The following is a 25,449-nucleotide window of genomic DNA, read 5'->3' on the forward strand; positions in this document are numbered from 1 at the left end:
CAGTCAAGACCCTGAGGTTTAATTTAGTTTTATTTATTTCATTCTTACCCTCCTGAGACCCAGGAAAGTAAAACGTGATTTTTTTTACATTAAATAATGGCTTTGATTGGAACAGTTTTTTTCAGAATCGTTTTTTCTGTTTGATTTATTTTATTATGGAATGTCCTTTGCAGTGAATAATATTCTAACAATTGGAATTAAATGTAGAGAAACTGCATTTGGAAGGCGCAAAAGAAGTAGTTCTAGGTTTTTGAAGCTTAATGTGCATGTTATAATATTCTCTGCATTTTAATATTACCTTATTCATTCATATACAGTTGCGGAAAAAATTATTAGACCATCAAGTCATCAAAAACAATGGTTATGCAATCCAGTGCTAACTCCTCTGTGTATCATGTGACTAAAACAGACAGAAAAGAAAACATGGAATGCCTAAAAGCACTGTTTTTGTCAGTACAATGACATAGATATTGGTGGAAGAACTGAAGTGATTTTGGTTTTTATCAAGAAAACATGTTAAATGGATAGATATCAGCTCTGAAATTAAAGTACTGTGAGCTATTTTTGTTGTTATCATTATACTTGTCCAAACAAATGTACCTTTAGTTGTACCAGGCATTAAAATGAACAAGAAATTGAAGAAAACAAGGGTGGTCTAAGAGTTTTTTCCGCTACTGTATATTATATCCATCTGCAAAAATGCATTAAATGTTGTCATGTAGCTCCAATGATAATAGATGCAGTTCCTCCAATGGCCACTAGATGCCACCAACAGAACCCATGTATAATTGTGAACCATCACTGATAAACGTGTATAACCTCCTAACACCTAGCTATGGGTTTTCTGTCCACATTTGAGGACAAGAGTTTCACAACTTTACACAAAAAAAAAAAAAAAAAAAAGAAAATTGTCCACCACAAAGGACATTCCATAAAAATTTTAAAAACTGCATCTGAAAAAACTGTTGCATCATGATGTTTCCAATATAGACACTTATTTAATAAAAAAACAAAAAAGCTTGTACTTTGCTGACATTTCCTGGATCTCAGGAGGTTAAACACAATTTCATCCATAGAACCAACTTTAATTTCAGTGTAATCCCTGGTTTCCATCTGTTTTTTTCACAGGACGATGTAGATGCTGCCTAATTTGTCACTAAACGAACAAATAAATACATGTTTTGGAGTAAAATTTATGTAATTAATGAAACCATCGCATCATCTCGACCCAGCTTTAGGGACTTTTTTGCATTAAGGTAAGATAAGTTCTACTTTATTGATCCTCTAAGGGGTAAATTCAGATGTACAGCAGCACAAGACAATATCTATCAAATACAATCGAAAAATAAAGATAAAAAATATATGTATAAAAATCTTCTAAAGTGACAAAAAATGACAAAAATAGTGGTAATAATAATAATGATATTAATAATAATAATAATAATAAATGATAATTTGTTATACTATAACAGTAATGGCCTTGATTGGATTTTTTTTATTTTTATTTTTTTTTTTTTTTTTTAAAGTTTTTTTTTTTTTTTTTTTTTTTTTTTTTTTTTTGAAACCTGTCTAACTCTCATTCCCTACAGAGGATAAACATGTATTGCTGGGTTTCAGGGAGGATAAGATAAAAGAAAATCTGCTTTTACATGTCAACAAATTGACCGTATTATGAATTAAAAGGAGCCAAAAGAACAGTCTGATATTTTTTGTCATTTTAAGGCAAGGCAGATTTATTTGTATAGTACAATTCATACACAGGGCAATTCACAGTGGAAAAGAGACAGATTAAAAACACACAATTACAACATAATCAATAAAACATAAATAATAATCAATTAAAACAAAGTAAAAGAGATGAATGCAGATATAACCCTTTCAGTTGTTCTATGCACAGTTGAACACAGCTCTTTTCAGCCTGGACTGAAACATTGTCACAGTAGAGGCCTGTCTCACATCATCAGGAAGACTGTTCCAGAGTTTAGCTGCATGGAACTGAAATGCAGCTTTACCATGTTTAGTCCTGACTCTGGGCACCGGCAAAAGACCAGTCCCTGAGGTTCTCAGGGTCCGAGATGGTTTATATGGGACCAACATGTCACAGATGTACTTTGGTGCTAGACCATGAACAGACTTATAAATGAGCAGAGTTGTTTTAAAGTCTATTCTCTGAGCCACAGGAAGCCAGTGCAGAGATCTGAGCACAGGACTAATATGGTCATACTTCCTGGTTCTATTCAGGACTCGAATAACAGAATACTTGTGCTTTTACAGTAGTTATTTCAAAGAGATCTGTGAAATCAACCTGTTAATACGATATCTGCATCACTTCATCATTTGTAAAAAAAAAAAAAAAAAAAAATTCTTTAATTTCTCTCTTTTTTCTTTTTTAGAAGTGTGTTTTATTTATCAGTTTACCTTGATTTTGTTCCTTTCAGCGCCACTGCTTCCCAAAGATGAATATGCAAAGGTGATAGAGGAGAGGAAACAACAGGCGGAGGAGGAACGAATAAAGAAAGAAGAGGCAGAGAAGAAGAAGAAAGAGGAGGCGGAGAAAAAGAAGAAGGAAGCTGAGCAGAAGAAGAAGGAGGAGGAGGAGAAGAAGAAAGCTGAGGGGAAAGAGGAGAAGAAGGAAGAGGAGAAGAAGGACATGAAGACCCAGATGGTGGAAAAGTTCTGGTCCACAGTGGACATGGTCCTGAAGCCCGTCGAGGACTCGATGGACTCAGTCCTGGGAGCCACTATTGACCCGTTCACTGGTAAAACCACACATTTATATTAGGATTAAAACAGAAAGAAGGTTCTGGAGACGAAAAGGAAATGTTTGGAAGATCAAGAACTCTGGCAGTGTAGAATTTATTTATTGACTAGAAAAGCACTCGGAGAGCGCAGACCTCCGCCAAGACAGATCTCCCCTCCGCCCATCACCACCAAAATTAAATCATTTGTTCCTTGTGCCAGTATCAACATTTCCTGAAAATTTCATGAAAATCCGTACATAACTTTTTGAGTTATTTTGCTAACTAACCAACCAACCAACAAACAAACAAACCCTGGCAAAAACATAACCTCCTTGGCGGAGGTAACCGCATAGAAACATATATAAACCAGATAGAAAATATGTAAATGAAAAATGTGTGGTAAATGGGATTTTTAATGTTAAATGTAAATGTCCACAGAGTCCAGATTCCACAGTGGATGTGGACAATTTTGTGCCAGATACAACATATTGTTCTAAGCTATGGGTGGATCAAATTGGAGGCTAATCGGAGTCATTTTGAATTTTTTATGAATTTTGGAGAATTGCTCAATGATGAGAGATAGGAAAATTGTAGATTTTGTGACCTTGCTGTGACCTTGAACTTTGGCCTACTTGGCCCAAAATTTAATGGGTTGGTCCCAGGGCCTAGGCCTATCTGTGGGGAAGATTTGGTAAAGGTGGTTGGAATAGTTTTCCTGTAAAGTTGCTAACAAACAAACAAACATGCAAACAAACACACAAAGCAAAGCGATCACAATACCTCCTGGTGAAGGTAAAAAAAGTAATGAACCAAAATGAAACACAGACGAATTAACCCTTAAAGACCCAGAACTACATCTGTCAGTTCACAAATGAATGTTTCTATTTCACATTTTTTAAGCGATTTATCATCATTTATGAAAATATTAGCATCTTAATGTAGATGTTCATGAAAACTCAGAGTTACTTCAAAGGTTTTTAAAACAGAGAAAACTGAAGAAGATGGGACTTTTACAGCAAATATTTCAGTAAGTGAATTTTAGGGACAGAAAAAAAACACCTTAAACTAGAATAAGATAAAAATGGTGTCCATCCTCCCCTGTCCTCCTCCTTCCCCCTCCGTCCTCTGTCCTCCTCTTTCCTCCTCTTTCCTCCTCTTTCCTCCTCTTTCCTCCTCTTTCCTTCTCCCTCCTCTGTCCTCTTTCGTCCTCCCTCCTCCTTACCCCTCCATCCATCCTCCTCCTTCCCCCTCCCTCCGTCCCCCTCCATCCTCCTCCATCCCTCTCCCTCCGTCCCCCTCCATCCTCCTCCTTCCCCTCCCTCCTCTGTCCTCTCAGACCGCCGTTACATCGGGTGGCTCAGCCTCGTCACCCTGGCCTTCAACTACAACACCTGGTTCATCACGGCCCGTCTCTGCTTCCCGTACCACACCGAGGATGCCATCCCGTACTGGTTCGCCCTGGACCTGCTGGCGGACCTCATCTACCTCATCGACAGCGTCCTCTTCCAGTCCCGTAAACAGTTTGTCAAAGGAGGAGACATCATAGTAAGACAGACCTGGCGTTAACACTGAACCAGAGTTAATATGATAAAGGAAGACGATCGGGTAACAGTTTCTGTCTGTTTACAGAAAGACCGAGCGATGACCAAGAAGAACTACAGAGACTCTGAGAGATTCAAGGTGGGGCTGACCTCAGATCTGCACAGGGTCCTGGTCATCTCCTTCTACACTATTGTCTCATCGTGTCTCACTGTGTCTCTGATCCACAGCTGGACATGATTTCACTCATACCCTTCGACCTGCTCTACTTCCAGTTCGGCTTCAAGTCCATTTTCAGAGCAAATCGACTTCTGAAGGTAGATTCACCTGCATCTGCTCGACATCCACAGTTAGGAAGGACAGGAAGAATAGAAGGAAATGGAAGGATAAGAAGGATAGGAAGGACAGAAAGGATAAGAAGGACATGGATGAGACAACAGCTGTTAAAAAAATCATAAAAAATAATAAATAAAAATAAGTCTGAGTATGACTAATTTAGGCTTAGATGGATGTTAGAAAGGATGGATGGCAGGAAGGATGAGGAAAGAATGAAGGAGGGAGGAGAGAAAGATAAAAGGAAGTTAGAAAAGACGGAAGGGAGAGGAAGGAATGAGAGGAGAAGGAAGGAAAGAAGGGATGATGAGAGGAAATTAGAAATGATGTAAGAGGGATGAAGGAATTAATGAGAGAAGTAAAAGAAAGAAAGAAGTACAGAGGAAACATGGAAGGAAGGAAGTTAGGAAAAATGGAATGAAGAGGAAGGGAAGGGAGGAAGGAAATAAGGAAGACATAAGTAGGAATGAAATAGAAAAAAGAGAAAGGAAAGAAGGAAGGAAGGAATCAAATGTAAAGATAAAAGGAGAGAATGAGAGAGACTGAGGAAGGAAGGAAAGAAGAGAAAAGCACGAAAAGAAGAAAAATAGAAGGAGAAGAGGAAGTTAGAAAAGATGGGAAGAACAAGGAAGCAGGTAGGAAGGAAAGAAATAAAGACAGGAAAGATGAAAGTAAGAGGATTTAGGAAAGGAAAGAGGACATTCTTAGAAACATTAACTGTAAATGACGTTGATTTGATTTGATTTGATTTGATTTATTGATTTGCACATACAGTATTAAATAAGACAAAAACATGTAAATATCTCTTTTGATAGAGTGAAGGGTACGAAAATGTGCAGGTGAGGTCGGAAACCCAAAAGGCTTTTAGAATGACCTCACTTTGACTTAGTTGAACTTCAAACAAAATAAAAGAATGACATTTGCATGCCTTCCATGAAGTAGAGGGATAAATAAAAATGACATAAAAGTAAAAGAAATGCTGGTTATATATCAATAAATATCATTTCTTTCAGTAACAATAAGACTGAAAAGAAATGAATAATAATGACAATGCAATAATAGTAGTTGTGGTAGTAACACTAAATACATAGATAAATACATAATAGATGGATGGGAAGAAGTGACATTCCAAAGAGAAAAGAACCCTACTACAGCTAAATTAAGTTCAAATAACACACCAAAAAGGGAAATCAAAACAAAACGTGTGGCACTTCGGAGATAAAAATTGAACAGTCAAACCAATTTTTGCTGTTCTGTTAATTTTGACAATAGTCTCTTTTTGAGTATAGCCTCACTGATAAACTCACCATTTTAATTTAATAACGCACTAGTTTGTCCGTCACTGTTTGTCTACGTCTGTTGATAATGAAGGGTTATATCAGGGGTGTCGAACTCATTTTAGTTCAGCCCCTTATGATCTGAAATGGGCCAGATCAGTAAAATAATAATGTGTAATTTCAACTCCAGACTTTTTATGTCTAACTTCTACATTTTAGAGTGAAAAAAAGTAAAATTACATGTTGAAAATGTTTACATCAACAAACTATTCTTTAAAAAATGTGTGAATAACATGAACAAACTAAAATGTATTAAGAAAAATAAGTGCAATTTTAACAATATAATGCCTCAGCTGATCATTTGCACATATGTATTAAAACTTACAGATCACAGTGGATCTACAAATACACAAAACACTTAGTACCAGGCAGAATATTGTTCACATTTTTTGTGATAGTTACCTCCACCAGAAGGTATTGTGATCCCTTTGCTTTGTTTGTTTGTTTGTTTGTTTGTTTGTTTTGTTAGCAAGATAACTCAAAAGTTATGGACGGATTTTCATTAAATTTTCAGGAAATGTTGATATTGGCACAAGAAACAAATGATTACATTTTGGTGGTGATCGGGGGGGCAGATCTGTCTTGGTGGAGGTCTGCACTCTTCGAGTGCTTTTCTTGTTTGTAAATGTAAACATTTTCATGGAATTTTACTTTTTTACACTAAACAAAAAGAAAAATTTGCAGTTGTCATTATTTATATTTTTCTGCGATAGTATTTTACTGATCTGAGCCACTTGAGTTTGAATTGGGCTGAGTTTGTCTCCTGAACTAATATGATTGTGAATACCTTCAGTGTAATTTTTGCATTTCACAAATTCATCCCACGGGCCAGATTGGACCCTTTGATGGGCTGGTTTTGGCCCACCGGCCGTATGTTTGACACCTGTGGTTTATATGAAACTGTCTGATCGTCCTCCAGGCGGACACGTTCTTCGAGTTCAGCGATCGTCTGGAGAGCATCATGGCCAAAGCCTACATCTGGAGGTAGGAGGCGTTACCAACGGTGACATAGATGTAATAGAAACCAACCTCAGAGAGTAACGGTTCCTCCTCCTCCTCCTCCATCAGAGTGATCCGGACCATCGGGTACCTCCTCTTCATGCTCCACATCAACGCCTGCATCTACTACGTGGCCTCAGACTTCCAGGGCATCGGGAAAACCAAGTGGGTTTACTCCGGCCTGGGCAGCGCGTAAGTCCACTTTGACCGCACGCCGTCACATGACATCATCACACCCACATCATATCAAACATTATCGCATCAACCTGCACTATAATGGATACAAAACAAACAAAATCATAAATTTATAATTTTATAAGAAAAACTCCACAACCCTGGAGGGAAATTTGAATATTTTCAGGGATGATAAAGTCAGACATTATCCATTAAAACTCTACCGTCAGGTTCAAAAATGAATCCAAGTCATAAATGTCTGAAGAAAATCAGTCTTTCTCAGATGATAAAGAAATGAAGGAGCATGAGAGAAAACTCAGAAATGTAGGTGAAAATGTGAAGATTGAAGGAAGGAAGGATCAAAGAATGTTAGGAAGGAAGGATGATATTAGCAAGGACGGAAGTTAGGAATGATGGACGGATATTAGGATGGAAGAAAGAAGGAAGGATGAAAGGAAGAAAGGATGATATTAGCAAGGATGGAAGGAAGGGAAAAGGAAAGAAGTTAGGAATGATGGATGATATTAGGAACGATGGAAGAAAAAAGGAAGGAAGGATGATAATAGCAAGGACAGAAGGAAGGGAAAAGGAAAGAAGTTTGGAATGATGGATGGATATTAGGAACGGTGGAAGAAAAAAGGAAGGAAGGATGATAACAAGGACAGAAGGAAGGGAAAAGGAAAGAAGTTAGGAATGATGGATGGATATTAGGAACGGTGGAAGAAAAAAGGAAGGAAGGATGATAACAAGGACAGAAGGAAGGGAAAAGGAAAGAAGTTAGGAATGATGGATGGATATTAGGAAGGATGGAAGAAAGAAGGAAGGATGAGAGGAAGGAAAGAAGGAAGAATGACATTAGCAAGGATGGAAGGAAGGGAAAAGGAAAGAAGTTAGAAATGATGGATGAATATTAGGAACGATGGAAGAAAAAGGAAGGAAAGATGATTATAGCAAGGACAGAAGGAAGGGAAAAGGAAAGAAGTTAGGAATGATGGATGTTAGGAAAGATGGAAGAAAGAAGAAGGAAGGAAGGAAGGATGATATTAGCAAGGATGAAGGAAGGGAAAGGAAAGAAGGTAGGAATGATGGATGATGTTAAGAAAGATGGAAGGAAGCAGAAAGAAGGAAGGAAAGAAGACAAGAAAGATGGAAGGACAGAAGCATGGATGATGTTAGGAAGGATGAGGAAGGATGGTTGGAAGAAAGTTAGGAAAGATGAAAGTAAGAGGGAGGAATGAGAGACAGAAGGAGGAAGGATGGAGGAGTTTGGGAATGATGGAAGAGGGAAGAAAGAAAGAAAGAAGCAAAGAAATGAAGAGAAAAAGACCCATAAGAGAAAGGGAGAGAGGAAGGAAAGGAACAAAGAGAAGGAATGATGGAAAGAAGGACAGATGAACTGAAGGGAGGACGTAGAAAGAAAGAAAAGGACGGGAGGTTAAATTCCTGTTGTAAAGTTTGTTGTGCATGTTTCGCCGCTGTTGCCATAGTTACCTCAGCTGCTTCTTCTATGCGGAGAAATCCCTGCTGATGATCGCCGAGCTGCCCATTCCAGACTGCATGTTCGGACAGATCTTTCAGATGGTCAACTACCTTTTCGGGGCGTTCTTTATGTCCGTCATTCTTGGCCAGGTAGTCTATGTTGTTTTTGGGCTTTTTTTTTTTTTTTGTGGCTTTTTTTTTTTGGCTTTTTTGCATTTTTTTTTGTTACATTTTTGTGTTTTAATGAAGCCTCTGCCTTCTTTTTTTTTTTTTGCTTTTTATGTCAGTGTTTTTGTTATTTTTTTGTTGGTTTTTGCTCATTTAATGTTCTTTATCAGATGTTATGAAACTTTACAGCAAGACATGATGGGAATAAAACAATGAAAAGATGTAAAGTCCAAAAAAATAAATAAATAAATAAATTTATTGATTTCTTTCTTTTTTTTTTTTGGAAAATAGAGAAAATTCCAAAAAAGAAAATGAACGAAATGAGCATTAAACCATGAAATTGGGTGTTTTTGTCTTGATATATCTTTTACATTGTTTTCTTCTTTTACATTTTCATCTTTTTTTGTATTTTTTTTGTCTCGTTCAATCTTTATGAATAACATAAAAACATCTTTTTTTTATGTTTTGATGTTTTTGTTTATGAATGTTTTCTTCAACTTTCACTCAGGACTAGAAAAATCTTCCATTAATCGCAATAATTATCAAACCATTTTTAAGGCCATTTTTATTACAGCCATTTTTAATGGAATTTTTGTACATTTTTATCTTTAGAAACAGTGTTCAGTCATATGTTTGACACTTAGTCCTTTAGTGTTGTTCTACCTAATGTAATCTACCGCTTAATATCAATACTGTACGAAAAACACAATGTAAAGGGTGTTGCATAAAGGGTGTTCATCATCTGAAGCAAAATCAGCAATATTTACTGAATAAAATGACAAAAACATACCAATGCTCACCAAATACATTATACTCAACAAAACTACTGCGTATTTTTAGTCTGAACTTAATCCATTTCTTCTCTGTCAACCATTGTGGGTTGAAAACAGATATTAAATCTAAACCATTAGACTTTATTTAATGTAAATCACTACAGGTGTGGTTTGTAGCTGAGCGTGCTCATTGACCGTCTAATCAAATAACGTGAAAACGCCAAATGTTATTGTACGCCCGTTAGATCGCCCCCGTGTGGCCGACATAAAATCTGATTATTTAAGTTAACAGGTTCATTCCATTTATTTGAAGCTCCAGAGGCTCCACTGTTGAGTCTGATTTATTTTACCCGGCAACACAGGATGGTGAAATCTGATTGGATGAATGCTCTAGCACAGTGGTTCTCAAACTTTTTACAGTGGAGTACCCCCTGAAATATACTTTTTAGCCAAGTACCCTCAACTCTTATCTCAGCATTTTTGATTGAAAAAAATGAGGCGAAAATTATTTCTGTGCCAAAGGTGTCTGTTTATATTTTCAAAACTTTGTAAACAAACAATGTATATTTAACTGGATTATATGAAAAATAACACATTTTTTGTGCAAAATATAAACTGAAAAGTGCCCTCTTTCATTGATAAGAAAAAATAAATAAATTGGTCATTAATTAATAAATGAACCTTTCATCAACAAAAAAATAATGACTTAATTACTTAAATAAACTCATTTTGAATAATATAAAATAGAAATTTACTTAAAATGTTACCAAAGCTTAAACAAGATGATTGACCATAAAACTATTATATGAATGTATTTATTGTCTTTCATATTTCAGCATTCTTTCTCATTATTTGTTTTGTATTCACTACATGATGACTTATTCAATGTATTTTTCCCAAAAAACTTCAAGTACCCCACTTTGGGAACCCCTGGGTTAAATCAACAGGTTCATTCCATATACAGTCGCCGCAAAAATTATTAGACTGTCAAAAGTCAACAAAAACAATGGTTATGCAATCCAGTCCTAACTCCTGTGTGTATCATGTGACTAAAACAGACAGAAAAGAAAACATGGAATGTCTAAAAGCACTGTTTTTGTCAGTACAATGCCATAGGTATTGATGGAAGAACTGAAGTGATTTTGGTTTTTATCAAGAAAACATGGAAAATGGATAGATATCAGCTCTGAAATTAAACTACTATGAGCTATTTTTGTTGTTATCATTATATTTGTCCAAACAAATGGACCTTTAGTTGTAAAATGAACAAGAAATTGAAGAAAACAAAGGGAGTCTAATAATTTTTTCTGCGACTGTATGTGAGCTCCAGAGGCTCCACTGTTGATTCTGATCCTCAGGGCAGATTTCTTTTACCCGGCAACATGTGATGGTGAAATCTGATTGGATGAATGATCTAGCATACACACATGACTGAAACACATAAAACGGATACCAATTAAAGAGAATAAATAATTGGGAATTATTTAATACATCTTCATGGAACAAATAGGAAAATGTAGTCCAGTGGTTCCCAACCTTTTTTGGCTCGTGACCCCATTTTAACATCTCAAATTTCTGGCGACCCCAGACATTCAAAACTGAGACTTTTTTTTTAATTAATTTGTTTTTGATCATGTAATAGTTTGCTGTATTATGTTGCAAATAAACTTTAATTTTAGAGGACATTTAGTCTGTATAATGTATATTATTATGGATGGAGGCAGAAAAGCCAGGTGTAGATTACTGCACAAAGTGAGAATTTTATTTTCTTTGGTCGGGATATGTACAGTCAGTCCAGCTGTGATTTACAAGGCTGACAATTAATACTGAACAAACAAGAACTCAAACTATGAATTATGAAAGAGCTGCAGCATCTGAAACCGACCACAGTGAACATTTGACAGATAAACAGAACCACAGTGCTGCAGTTTCCCACTCACAGTTTGCCATGTCTTTTATGTTTTGGAATTGTTTCTCTCAGCTCGCCGTATATTTTTTATTAGTATATTTATTTATTTATTTTTTAATTTTATCAATTACTAGAAATTTCAGGCAACCCCATTTGAATTCCAGGCAAATCCAAGGTTGAAAAACACTGATGTAGGGGGTAAATGTAGGTCAGTTATTCTGATTCTTTAAATTCTTCAGTGCTGTTGAGAGGTTCTTGAACTGTTTTACATAATCTAACACAAAAAGTACGAATTCTTGCGCAATAATTCACCAGAATGCTGAAAATTAAATGTCCAGTGCTAAAAAAGATCCAGGAAAACTACCACTATCCGTGTGTTCAAGCAAACCCCTGAGCGCCGCTCTAACTCCACCCCCTCTCCACAGGTACCTCCGTTGTTACTACTTCGCGGTGCGCAGTCTGATCAACATCGGCGGTCTTAACGAACCACACACCGTCTTTGAGATTTCCTTTCAGATGACTAACTTTTTCACGGGCGTCTTTGTGTTCTCCAGTCTGATTGGACAGGTAACAGAGGGAGGAGCTGACTCAAACTCCCAGAATGCTCAGCTCCACCGAAGACCTCGTAGAAGTACTTCAGCCCGTCATCACCTCTTCTTCTGCTAGTCTCATTAACCTTCAAAGACATCAAACATCATCTACCAACCAAAAAAATCTACTGATCTAAACTGTTTAATACCTGTTCATCCATTAATTCTATCAATACATGTAAATAATTGGTGTAAAATACAGTTTATCATTTGGACGTTCAGAGGCTCTGTAGTTACCATGGAAACACCATCATCTTCCACAACATTGATTCACCCGTGAAACCAATGGAGGTGGATCAATGACAGTGGATTATTTTCAGTTAATGACATATTTTGCTGAATAAGTCCAATTTTCTTCAGTTTTCTCTGTTTTTATATAATAATCTTTGAATTTACTCTGAGCTTTAATGAATACCTACATGATCAGTGAATTAAATGAAATTAAATAAATAGAAATACATGGTTTTTGCTGAAAAATGTGGAGGATAAGATGATAAATCAATTAGGAAAGGTGTGACATAGAGGGAAAAAAAATCATTTGAAGGTCACCACAAAAATAGTTCTAGGTCTTTAAGGGTAAATATAAATTATACTCATGAATTATGATGAATTATTTATGATATATTATTATAGATAAAGCTACCAAGCACATATATACAATCTAATTTCTTATAATTTTATTAATACTTTAATTATAATTTTCTTAAATTATTATTCCATGTTCTATTTACTCATTTATTTGCTTGTTTTTATGTTCAGTTGATGATATATTTTGCTCAAAAAGTCCATTTTTCTTCAGTTTTCTCTGTTTTTGTATAATAGGCTTTGGATTAACTCTGAGCTTTACTGAACATCTACATGATCAGTGAATTAAATAAAAGAAATATTTGATAAATCGCTTAGGAAAGGTGAGACATAGAGAAATAAAATCATGTGGAGATCACCACAAAGTAGTTCTAGGTCTTTAAGGGTAAATATAAATTATACTCATGAACTATGATGAATTATTCATGATACATACTTGTAAATGAAGCTACCAAGCACATATATACAATCTAATTTTTTATCATTTTATTAATACTTTAATTATAATTTTCTTAAATTATTATTCCATGTTCTAATTACTCATTTATTTGCGTGTTTTTATGTTCAGTTCATGATATATTTTGCTCAAAAAGTCACTTTTTCTTCAGTTTTCTCTGTTTTTATATAATAGCCTTTGGATTTAATGAACATGATCAGTGAATTAAATATTGGAAAATACCTGATTTTCACAGAAAAAAAGCAAATTGTAGAGGATAATGTTTTAATAAGTGCTAAAATAGACAAGCTATGTTTTCATAAAATTATAAGCAAACTTTTGAACGTTATAAAAAAATGAAAGTTATGTGTTTGCACAAACTGCTTTGGAATGAAAAATTACTTGGTCGCTGTTGGCTATGTTACAAATGGCTTTAATAAACAGTAAAACCCATGTAGTTTGGTAAAATACACTGGTTGTGGATCCTTGATTTATGTTCAGTTAATATATTTTGCTGCAAGAATCACTTTTTTGATATAAGAGCTTTTCTGAACATCTACACGATCAATGAAAAATGCAAAATACAGGATAATATTAGAGTAAATGGATTACAAGAGGTGAAATATTGGGAAAAAATCATTTGAGTCGCCACTAAGGTAGTTGTTGTTCTTTAAGGGTTAATGTCATGTAGTGACTGATGAGTCTAACCTGTCGTTTAGAAGCTTCACCCAGACTCCCATCATCCATCTCTCCAGCTGTGGTTGTACTTCACTGGTTCCCTATGGAGTCTTATGACCTTAAACATAGTGTGTTTAGCATCGTAAGTTGTGCTCATCCTCTGACAGTAAAGTCGTGTTAATTCCGTTTTCCTGCCTCAGATGAGAGACGTCATCGGTGCAGCCACAGCCGGTCAGACATATTTCCGAGCGTCCATGGACAACACCGTGGCCTACATGGTGACCAACCGCATCCCATCTCTGGTGCAGAACAGAGTCCGCACCTGGTACACCTACACCTGGGACGCCCAGGGCATGCTGGGTAAGTAGACACCAGACACAGCAATAAGGACGTGGTAGCATGTGTTTTATCTCCTGGTATGTAATGAGTACGGGGGGGTAGCAGGTGGAAAACCAGTCAATATTACCCTGTCACGAGGGGGCACTAGAATAAACATGAATGTATCTTTGGAATTTAACCCTTAAAGACCCAGTGCTACTTTTGTGCCAGCCCCCAAATAAACTTTTCTCTCTATTTTTTCAATTTATTACCTTTTTTAAAATAATGTTATTCTCTGTATTTTTCATTTTTCAGTGTAAATCATGTATCTTCTATATTTGATTCTCTGATCATGTAGATCCAATCCAATCCAACTTTATGCGTAAAGCACTTTAAAACAACCACAGTGGACCAAAGTGGTGCACAGAAAAATAAATCAAAACCAAAATAACAGAGTAAAATACAAGAATAGATTAAAAAACATAAAACAACTGTAAAAAATAAAATAAAAAAAATGATAAAAATACAGAAGAATAGATAAAACCTAAATAAAAGAATAAAATACAAGAATAGATTAAAAACACTAGAAGCACTCGGAGAGCACAGACCTCCGCCAAGGCAGATCAGTGCCCCACCCCCAACCCCCACCCCGATCACCACCAAAATTGAATCATTTGTTCCTTGTGCCAGTATCAACATTTCCTGAAATTTTCAACCAAATCCGTCCACAACTTTTTGAGTCATCTTGCACACAGACAGACAGACAGACAGACAGGTAAACAGACAGACAGACAGACAAACCAACACTGGCAAAAACATAACCTACTTGGCGGAGGTAATAAAAAGTTGTACAATTAAAAACAACAAAAAATAAGAACAATAAACCAATACCAAATAAAACAACTGAATAAAAAATAATACATTCAAACATCTCACATGGTTTCAAAAGCCAAGGAGAACAGATGGGTTAGATGGTCATAAAAGTTCAGATTCAGGCATTTTTGGAAAATTGTCACGACGTGCATTGTGGGAAGCGGAGTTCCACGCAACTGCATTATGGCCGCAATGGCAACAAACACGGAAACGGCTTCATTGCCTCTTTGTTCTGCAGCTGTGTGGAGCTCTGCTTCCCACAATGCATGTCGTGACAAATTTCCAAAAATGCCAGTGACCTACCACCTTTGTTTGTGAACAAATGGAGTGTTTATGGTAGAGTACACTTTGAAATTGTTCACCGTGAGGGAAGAGATTCAGGTGCATAATCACAGAAAGACTTACGGATTTGTGATACTTAGGCTGTGACTGGGGTTTTACAGATTTGATGAAAAATTGGTAACGAAAGTCATACGAAGCTTTAAGAAAAGTTAAATAGAGAGAAAAATTCATTTAAGAACTGACACAAAAGTAGCTCTGGGTCTTTATGGGTTAAAGGTCTTGGTTTGTATATAAAATACTTGTCTTTCTGCTGATTCCAGATGAGTCAGAACTGTTGGATAAGATGCCTCTGGTGATGAAAACAGCCATCGCTGTGGACATCAACCTGGCCACTTTTCAGAAGATTGATCTATTCAAGGTAATTAAAATGCAAAACAGCCCAAACTTCTTACCACAGCTATGATTTACCCACACAATCCTGTTTTCCACAGGGCTGCGACCAGCAGATGTTGGTGGACATGTTACTGAGGCTCAAGTCCATCATCTACCTCCCTGGAGACTTTGTTGTGAAAAAGGTGACCTGATATTTAGACACAAATGATCCTAAGATTGTCCTGATTCTTGTGTTTAGATTCTTTTTGCATGAACATGTTGGTTCTCTGCAGGGCGACATCGGTAAAGAAATGTACATCATTAAAAGTGGAGCGGTGCAGGTGGTGGGAGGACCTGACAACAGCATCGTATTTGTCACATTGAAGGCTGGTTGTGTATTTGGAGAAATCAGGTATCACTTTTTCATTGATTCAGAGATTTTTTTTTTTTTTTTTTTTTTTTTTTTTTTAAACTTGTCTTGTCCAGCAGAATGGTAGTCTGGTTGCCTTTTGGTGCTGAAGAAATTTGCTTTGCCAAGGGAAACTTCATAAAGTATATGAGGCTCCCCTGATATTTTACTGTCTTTATTATGAGTTTTGTTGAACTACATTTCGATGCCGGAATTAATTCAGAGATTAGATGAGGAGAATTTTGATGAAATCTGCTTCATGCTAATTGTTCTAATAGTCAGATTAAGTATGGGTGTGTGTATTATTTCTTCAGTTTGCTTCAGTCGTCCAAAGATGGAGGGAACAGACGTACCGCTAACGTCAAAGCTTACGGCTTCGCTAACCTCTTCGTCCTGGAGAAGAAAGACCTGTTTGACATCCTGGTCCATTACCCAGAGTCTCAGAAGGTCCTGGCCAGGAAGGGAAGGTGAGGGTTTACGACAAATCAATGGCCTTAGTGCAGGGGTGGGCAATTAATTTTCTTTTCGGATCACATGAGAAACTTGACAGTTGTTAAGAGCCGGATCAATACAGCTGCAGCTGTGCTCAGTATTTACCTCTATACAAAGAGTAAATGAAACAATACAATGATACAATGAAAATGTGGAGCAGAGAATACAACTATTTACTGAATATTCACGAAAACATTTTCAAAAATGTGCAAAAGCAGCTATACATTAACTTTACATGAAAAACAATAAATGCTTCTGGCTTTGTTTGTTTCTCAGTTCCTTTTCTTTTTCTTTACTAATGAGTTCAGTGACGAAATACTTAGAAGTTCATGTCTTGTTAAAAACTCTGCATTCTGAATCAGTCTTTCTTTTTTTGCTGTTAGCTGACATCTTCATAAGCTGAAACTGACCAACAAACCAATCAGTGCATAAGCCTTATACTAAGTACGGAAGAAACGTGTGAAAAATGTTAATTAAGCACATCCATCAAAATAAAAGCAGGGACAGTTATATTGATTGCATCTATTACGATGATATATATTTGTATTGACTTTTACTTTGCCAATGACCTCATGTGGGCCAGTCAAGGTTAGCTAATGGGCCACATGAGGCCGTACCCATGCCCAGGTCTGCCTTAATGGTTTAGTTCAGCACCCCATGCTGAATATCTTCTGCAGTTTATATGATCTAATAACAAGACAAAGGAAAAGACAAAAACAGTGTTAAAAATGAAACCAGATGAAGCTGTGAAACACACTAAAAAGTTTTGGGACACCTCTCCAAATCCTTGGCCCCTTAGTTCCAGTCTGGGTTTAGATGACACTAAAAATGAATTCATGTGTTAGTCCGATTACGTACATGTAAACCTGTTAGCTCGCCTAAAATCAAAGTTTACCTGTGTGACGAACACACCTAGATGAGTGGATCTACTCCTGCATGTACAGACCCATCGGACTGGAACAGAACCACCTGTTCTGACCCAAATCCTGACCCAAAAGTTGAACGTCTCATTTGCACAAAAAGTAGAGCAGTCATTACAGCGTCCACTGGAGCTTGGAATGATAGTCGCTAAGAAACTGATATTAAAAGAATGGAAGTCTCCAAACCCTCCATCTTTTCAAACGTGGGTCAATAATATGTTTTCATTAATACAGATGGAAAAGCTCAGGTCTTTGAGGACCTGTTCTGTGAACACTTTTTCAAATGCTTGGACTCCGTTTCTTGCATACTTGGAGGAAGTTGGATTGGACTAGGGAGTGTATTTGTGTACCAGGGACTGTCTTCAGCCTCTGCCCCTCTTTCTGTCTTTCTTTGAACAAGGACTGTCTGGTTAGTTAGTTGATCGGTTGTGCAGACGTCAGAGCCTTTGTGGGGGTTTTTTGTGAGGTTTTTTTGTGTGTGTGTGTGTGTGTGTGTGTGTGTGTATGTTTTATATAATTGAAAACTGAAAAATAAAATATTATTTTAAAAAAGTAGAGCAGACACAAAGTACGATATGCACATATTTTCAGCGTTGTCTGTTGTGTTAGTTTGCCCTCAGGTGGATGTTTGGCTACTTTGTCATTGACTGTTGTTGAGGCTGAAACACCTTACGATCTGAAGGAACACTACTGATGATGCACCCCCCCGCTTGCCCTCGGGGGGTGTCCTGTTCCCCGGGTTGGGCCTTGGCTGAACCCAAGCCTCCTGATTGCGTTTCTACTTTCTGCTCTACAATATTCACCAGTGAACTTTTGAATGTGCTCCCACAAAGGATATCAACATCTTATCCTGTGTGTTTGAATCTGGTCTGTGGTGGCGTAGGTTAACAAGCTGAAGGAGCGCATATCACCACCTATCGTAGCCGAGGAGACAGGATTTCAACAAAAGATCAGTTAAATTAATGTGCAGCTAGACTGAGCTAAAGACAACAGTCCAATGTAAACACACTGACTGAATATTATCCAGTCACATAAGGACAAGAAAATTAAACAAATTCTGATTGGCGACAAGTGCCAAAAATTGCACCCTGGGGTGAATCTTTAATCCACTAACGCCTCGAGTCCATTTTACTGGCAGGTGTCAGCAGGAAATGAACAGATTCACAACAACACCTACAGCTCTGGTTCAACAGTATCAAAGGGTAGAGGTACAATCCCCCAGATTAACATCATTAAGAACCTAATAAAGGGCGACTCTGGTGGGACTCGAACCCACAACCTTTGAATACCATCACATGTTCATGTCTAGAAGTCCAATGCGCTGTCCATTGCGCCACAGAGCCAGATAATGTAGGTCCTTAAACAGCCGATAACATTCTATAGTGACGATGATCAATTAGAAAATTGATCATGTGGTAATGAAGAAGAAACTGTTGAGGTGAAAAACCTTATAAAGACTTTAAAACACTATAAACCTGGTTGTTCAACACAAATTTACGTTTCAGAGGTCCTGACTGAAGGAGAGCATATCGTCACCTATTGTAGCGGAGCAGACATGATTTCAACAATAAATCAATAAATTCCCGTGCAGGCAGACTGGAACAAAGACAACAGAACAATTAAATGGACTCAGCTGTACATGTAAACAAAAAATTATCCAATCACTGGTCAAAACTAGTAAGAATTTTAACCGCTATTCCACAAAGATCTATTGAACTGACACAGCGGTAACGTGAAACCCCACAGATTAACATTTTTAAAGTATTATTTTATTTTACAATGTAAAATTTAAAACACGTTTTCATTTTCAGGACTTAGTTAAATGCACATTCCACTATAATCCACAATAATGCAAATAATGTATAAAGCCAAATTAAAGTGACTCCCTGTCTGTGTACAAAGGTTCTTTTCAACACGAGTCTAAATGTGATTTTGCGAGATGTTTGTAAATTTGTTGTATAAAAACCTTGAAAAGACACTAAACGAAGATGTATATCTGTTGTTGGAGTTAAACTATGGAATGAGGCCAGCATGGATTTAAGAGTGTGGAGCTCATTTTTGATATTTAAAAAAATGGTACGTAAGGCCATTTTTGAAAGATACAGTTGTTAAGATCTAATAAACAATAAGTAAATAATTTAGTTTTGACTCAACATTAATTTACCATTAATGTGGTTGGTTAAGTTTTCTATTTTTCTGGTTTAGGTTCACTTTTTTATGTTTTTGCTTGTTTGTTTGGTTGTATGCATTGTTGTTTTTTTCTTTTTCCTATATTGAATGCTGGGTAACTGAGTTTGTTCTGTAGGACAGGCATGAATATAAGCATTCTGCTTCTGCCTGGGCATTTTCACTCACTAACCTGTTGGTAATGTCTGGAGTGTTGACACTGGTTATATTATGTGATGACTGAATAAAGAATTTCATCATCACTAAAACTAGTCCAGGAACCCAGATGGATTTAACCCCTAGTCCAGAACACCAGTGGATGGGCCTAGATCCACTGTATCAAAGTGTGGACGTACAGCCCACAGAGTAGGATCATTAAGATACCTAATAAAGGGCGACTCTGGTGGGACTCGAACCCACAACCTTTGAATACCATCACATGTTCATGTCTAGAAGTCCAATGCGCTGTCCATTGCGCCACAGAGCCAGATGATACAGGTTCTAAAACAGCTGACAACATTCCATAAAACTGTAGTCAGGTTTCTAATTCAACACACTGTGAACTGTCTGACAATGAACATTATTGTGTAACAAGAAAAACAGGGGCCTCCCTAATCTGAATGACAAATGGCATGGAATAATGAATGACCTAACCCCTAACCCCTAACCCCTAACCCTTAACCCCTAACCCCTAACCCTTAACCCCTAACCCTTAACCCCTAACCCCTAACCCCTAACCCCTAACCCCTAACCCTAGTGGTCATTCGTTATTCCATGCCATTTGTCATTCGGATTAGAGAAGCCCGAAAAACAGTTGCGTTTATGTAGTATATTGGGGGGGGGGGGTTTTTGCATCAGAAAATATGGTTTGTTTACATTACAAACATGGCATTTAAAGGCCTTAAAAAATAAGATAAGATATACTTTATTGATCACCCAAGGGGGAAATTCAAATGTACAGCAGCACAAAACAAACATCAAATACAACAGAATAATAAAATAAAAAGATGAAAAAATATAAAAATTTGTTACTGACTAAAAATGACAAAAAATAGTAATAATAATAATAATAATAGTAATAGTGATAATGATAATGATAATAATAATAAAGTAGAAGAGCACTCGGAGAGCGCAGACCTCCGTAAAGGCAGATCAGTGCCCCCCCCCCCCCCCCCCCCCCGACCACCACCAAAATTTAATCATTTGTTCCTTGTGCCAGTATCAATATTTCCTGAAATTTTCATCCAAATCCATCCATAACTTTTTGAGTTATCTTGCACACGGAGAGAAAAACAGACAGACAAACAAACCAAAGCCGACAAAAACATAACCTCCTTGGTGGAGGTAATGAAGTTACATGTGTGCAGAAGATGACTTTGAAAAGTATATGAGTATTTGGGATTTTTGTTTATGGCTCAAGTTGATGAAATACAAAAAAATGTAAAAAGATTAAAAACAAACTGCATGAAAAACATTCTGACATTACCACCACACTTTTGGTGACTAGGAAGGACTTCTCTGGGCGGGTTACCAGAGGGTTAGATAAAGTTGTGGTAGTTTAGTCTTTATTAAAGACATAAGGAGATATGAGCTATTTTGATGACATGTTTGTGTCAAACAGGAAACTGATGAAATCCAAGGGTCCGGCAGCAGCTAAAGCTGAGGAGGAGAAGAAGAAGGGCCTGGCGCTGTTCGGACCCAAACCTCCCACCCCCAAACTGCTGCGAGCCGTCGGTGGAACCATCAACCGAAGGTTCATGGACAAGCTGAAGGTCAGACTGGGATCATTTAGCACATTCATAATATTCACAAACAGCCAGTGCTACTGTAGTCTCAGTTCCAAAAGAACTGTTCTATATGTTTAACCTTTTCAACCCTTTATAGTTCACTCATAGAAATACTCTGAAATTCAAAATTACAGCCTTAGGACATACCAAGACTATTACTTTTGTGAAATTTAAAAAAAAATGTTTTATTTTTATGTAGAAAATCAATGTCAGTGAATTTACCATATTTGGTTCCTTACCCATAAGTGGCAAAAAAAATAAAATGCAATAAGTAAATTTAAAAACTACAAGAAAAGCACATGTAAGGTGAAAGGAACATGTATTTTAGATCATTAGACCAACATCAGTGCTGATCCAGACTCCTGTCCACATCCACATGATCCCTTTGAACATCAGTCCTTACATTAGTACCATTACTTCATCAGTCCTTACATTAGTACCATTACTTCATCATTCCTTACATTAGTACCATTACTTCATCAGTCCTTACATTAGTACCATTACTTCATCATTCCTTACATTAGTGCCATTACTTCATCATTCCTTACATTAGTACCATTACTTCATCATTCCTTACATTAGTACCATTACTTCATCATTCCTTACATTAGTACCATTACTTCATCATTCCTTACATTAGTACCATTACTTCATCATTCCTTACATTAGTGCCATTACTTCATCATTCCTTACATTAGTACCATTACTTCATCATTCCTTACATTAGTACCATTACTTCATCATTCCTTACATTAGTACCATTACTTCATCATTCCTTACATTAGTACCATTACTTCATCATTCCTTACATTAGTACCATTACTTCATCATTCCTTACATTAGTGCCATTACTTCATCATTCCTTACATTAGTACCATTACTTCATCATTCCTTACATTAGTACCATTACTTCATCATTCCTTACATTAGTGCCATTACTTCATCATTCCTTACATTAGTACCATTACTTCATCAGTCCTTACATTAGTACCATTACTTCATCAGTCCTTACATTAGTACCATTACTTCATCAGTCCTTACATTAGTACCATTACTTCATCAGTCCTTACATTAGTACCATTACTTCATCATTCCTTACATTAGTACCATTACTTCATGGTACTGAACAAAGCAGGTCCACTCACTGTTCCTGCGGAGGTGGACCTTACAGACCCTGGAGACCACATTGGACCTGAGACTGTGGACTCACTGTCCTCACTGGAACTGCTGATGTCACTGTCTTGTAATACATGTGGAAATTACTAAAAATAGTCACTTGCCCAATAAAGGGTTAAATAATTTATCACCATTTATTGTAATATTGTCTTCTATATATTTTTTTTTTTTTTCAGTGAAAATCAGGTATTTTCCTGTATTTAATTCACTAATCAGATAGATGTTCATTAACCTTATAATGCCAAATGTATCATATTTGATATATGAGTTTTGAAGCCCTCTACATGATCAGTAAGATTTTTTTTGTCTTGAAAAACCTGATGTATACAATTAGATACATGCAATACACAGATAATCCACCAGGGGGGATGAATTCATTCACCAGAGGCCTTTCCAGTGACACTACAAGATTAAAGTGATGAGGAAGGAGGAAGAACTTTGACAATTTTGAAAAGGAATTACCAATTTATTAGACATGTTTGTGTTATACTATGTTTTTGTTTGTTCAAAAATAATAATATTTAAGCACTGAGCAAATATGATACAAAATTTAAACTTATACATGGAAATTGATATTTGAAAAACATTTTTTTGGGGTTGTTCAGAAGGACCAGTAAAGGCTCTGGTTTCAAAGAACTGGAATTTTCGATCAGTAATTCAATGGTTCAGGCTTTACAGAGTTAAAACTCAGAGTAAGTTTGAGGGTTATTATATCAAAAACAGAAAAAAATGAAGAAAAAGTGACTTTTTCAGTCAAATCTGTCATTAACTGAACATAACCCCAGTGTGTCCATCCACTGTCATTGATCCAACTCCATGGGTTTTACTGGTGAATCAATGTTGTAGAAGATGACGGTGTTTCCACGGTAACTACAGAGCCTCTGAACATCCAAATGGGTCATATCTGATGACCATGAAAAGATGAAGAACTGTATTTTACACCAATTATTTACATGTATTGATAGAATTAATGGATCAGCAGGTATTAAACAGTTTAGATCAGTAGATGCTTTCGGTGCGTCTAATGTTCCTGTTTCTTTCTTTTTTTCTTTTATTTCCAGGCTGCTGCTGCTGCTTCTGGATGACAGTGAGGCTTTATCTGACGACTTTATTTAATTTAACTCCTTTTTGGGAGTGAATGTACAGCTTTACTTTTTGCCTATTATTGCTTTTTTTGTACATCAGTTTAAGAGATTAATCATATACAGGGTTTCTGCGGGTCATTAAAAACATTAAAAGTTATTAAATAGATTTGGGGAAAATTAAGGCCTTAAATGGCATTAAAAGCATTAAATTCAATGTCCAGAGGCATTAAAAAGTTAAATACACTATTTATTTTGATTATATAAACATTTAATAATTTTGATGGGAAGTATAGTGTGATGATTGACAGGTGGAACCCTTTAATTGGGATTAATTGGGAAAATGCGAGTTTTAGCAGAAGTGATTGGAAGAGGAACTGTTCAGAACCTGGTTAAAGCCTGTCAACAGTAAACTAACATTAAACTGTGTATAAAACTGTATCTGCAGTTGTTAAATTTGTTTAACCCTTTCATGCATGAATTATGAGAACCTTTAATCTACATTCATTTCCTGAGTGATTTTATTCCTCTTTAGGTATGAAAAAAACAATGCGACTGAAAATGTTCTTATGAACCTATTTTTCACAGTGTTCCAAAAATGTCCGCTTGACACCATGCGTTGAATTTTTGAAGCAAAAAATCATGGATTTACTGATATATCATGTGAAAGCTATGAAATAAAAACATTTTTAATGCTGCTAATCTGCTGTTTTCTTACATTTTAACAAACTCAAATACTAGTCACTACTCAATTCATGGAAATAATATGCAAAAAAAAACCAACTTTTTTTGTTAAAAAAAAAAAAAAACAGTTAATTGCAGTTTAGTAACAATAACAAGCAATTTTTTTTTTTTTTTTTTTTTTTACTTTAGTTTATTTCGAATATGCAACAAGACAAAGTAGGCAAGGCAGATTTATTTATATAGCACAATTCATACACAGGGCAATTCACAGTGCTGTACAAAAATGAAAAGACAGATTAAAAACACACAATTACAATTAAAACATAATCAATAAAACATAAATAATAATTAATGTAATCTTACTTAGTCTTTAGAAATGAAATAGGTAGTAAGAGGTCATGGAAGAAAACAAAAAACAAAAACAAACTTATACATGACTTCATTTGCACATTCGAAAAGGGGTGGGAGGAAGTAGAATTTATTTAATCCCACCCCTTCAACACTCAAACATGTTTGTGCAGATCAGGTTTATCTAGAACAGCAAAGTTACAGTAATGGTATGAATATCAGTGTTTGGGATGGTGCATGAGCATCCACTGTGTTGGCTGATATGGAAGTAAAACAACAAAACCCATGAATATACAGGGTGGGGAAGCCAAATTTACAATGAACATTTAGTTGTTTTTTCTCAGCAGGCACTACGTCCAAACATAAAACCAAACATATACTGATGTCATAATCATACCTAACACTATTATCCAGACCTGTTCACAAACTTTTGCCCATATGAGTAATCAGGAAAGCAAACGTCAAAGAGTGTGTGATTTGCTGAATGCACTCGTCACACCAAAGGAGATTTCAAAAATAGTTGGAGTGTCCATAAAGACTGTTTATAATGTAAAGAAGAGAATGACTATGAGCAAAACTATTACCAGAAAGTCTGGAAGATACTATTAAAGAAGAATGGGAGAAGTTGTCACCCCAATATTTGAGGAACACTTGCGCAAGTTTCAGGAAGTGTGTGAAGGCAGTTATTGAGAAAGAAGGAGGACACATAGAATAAAAACATTTTCTATTATGGACATTTTCTTGTGGCAAATAAATTCTCATGACTTTCAATAAACTAATTGGTCATACACTGTCTTTC

General features: G+C 36.3%; 1 protein-coding gene and 2 non-coding genes across 3 annotated transcripts in view; 1 reads left to right on the plus strand and 2 right to left on the minus strand.

Annotated features, from left to right (window-relative positions):
- The window catches only part of cngb3.1 (cyclic nucleotide gated channel subunit beta 3, tandem duplicate 1), a 224,934-nt gene extending 201,298 nt beyond the window's left edge, over positions 1–23,636 (plus strand). The window contains exons 14-18 of the mRNA XM_030123413.1: positions 15,706–15,789; positions 15,880–15,998; positions 16,310–16,462; positions 21,195–21,345; positions 23,598–23,636. Of these exons, the coding sequence (XP_029979273.1) occupies positions 15,706–15,789; positions 15,880–15,998; positions 16,310–16,462; positions 21,195–21,345; positions 23,598–23,621 (531 nt within the window). The 3' untranslated portion in view covers positions 23,622–23,636. The remainder of the gene's footprint in view (positions 1–15,705; positions 15,790–15,879; positions 15,999–16,309; positions 16,463–21,194; positions 21,346–23,597) is intronic.
- On the minus strand, positions 18,659–18,750 carry trnar-ucu (transfer RNA arginine (anticodon UCU)). Its single transcript is given in 2 exon segments — positions 18,659–18,694; positions 18,714–18,750. It is a non-coding gene; the product is annotated as a tRNA-Arg (tRNA).
- Positions 19,969–20,060, minus strand: trnar-ucu (transfer RNA arginine (anticodon UCU)). The gene is given in 2 exon segments: positions 19,969–20,004; positions 20,024–20,060. It is a non-coding gene; the product is annotated as a tRNA-Arg (tRNA).
- Positions 23,637–25,449: the final 1,813 nt, after the last annotated feature.

The sequence above is a fragment of the Sphaeramia orbicularis genome, chromosome 20, assembly GCF_902148855.1.
Source record: "Sphaeramia orbicularis chromosome 20, fSphaOr1.1, whole genome shotgun sequence".
NCBI classification, from domain to species: domain Eukaryota; kingdom Metazoa; phylum Chordata; class Actinopteri; order Kurtiformes; family Apogonidae; genus Sphaeramia; species Sphaeramia orbicularis.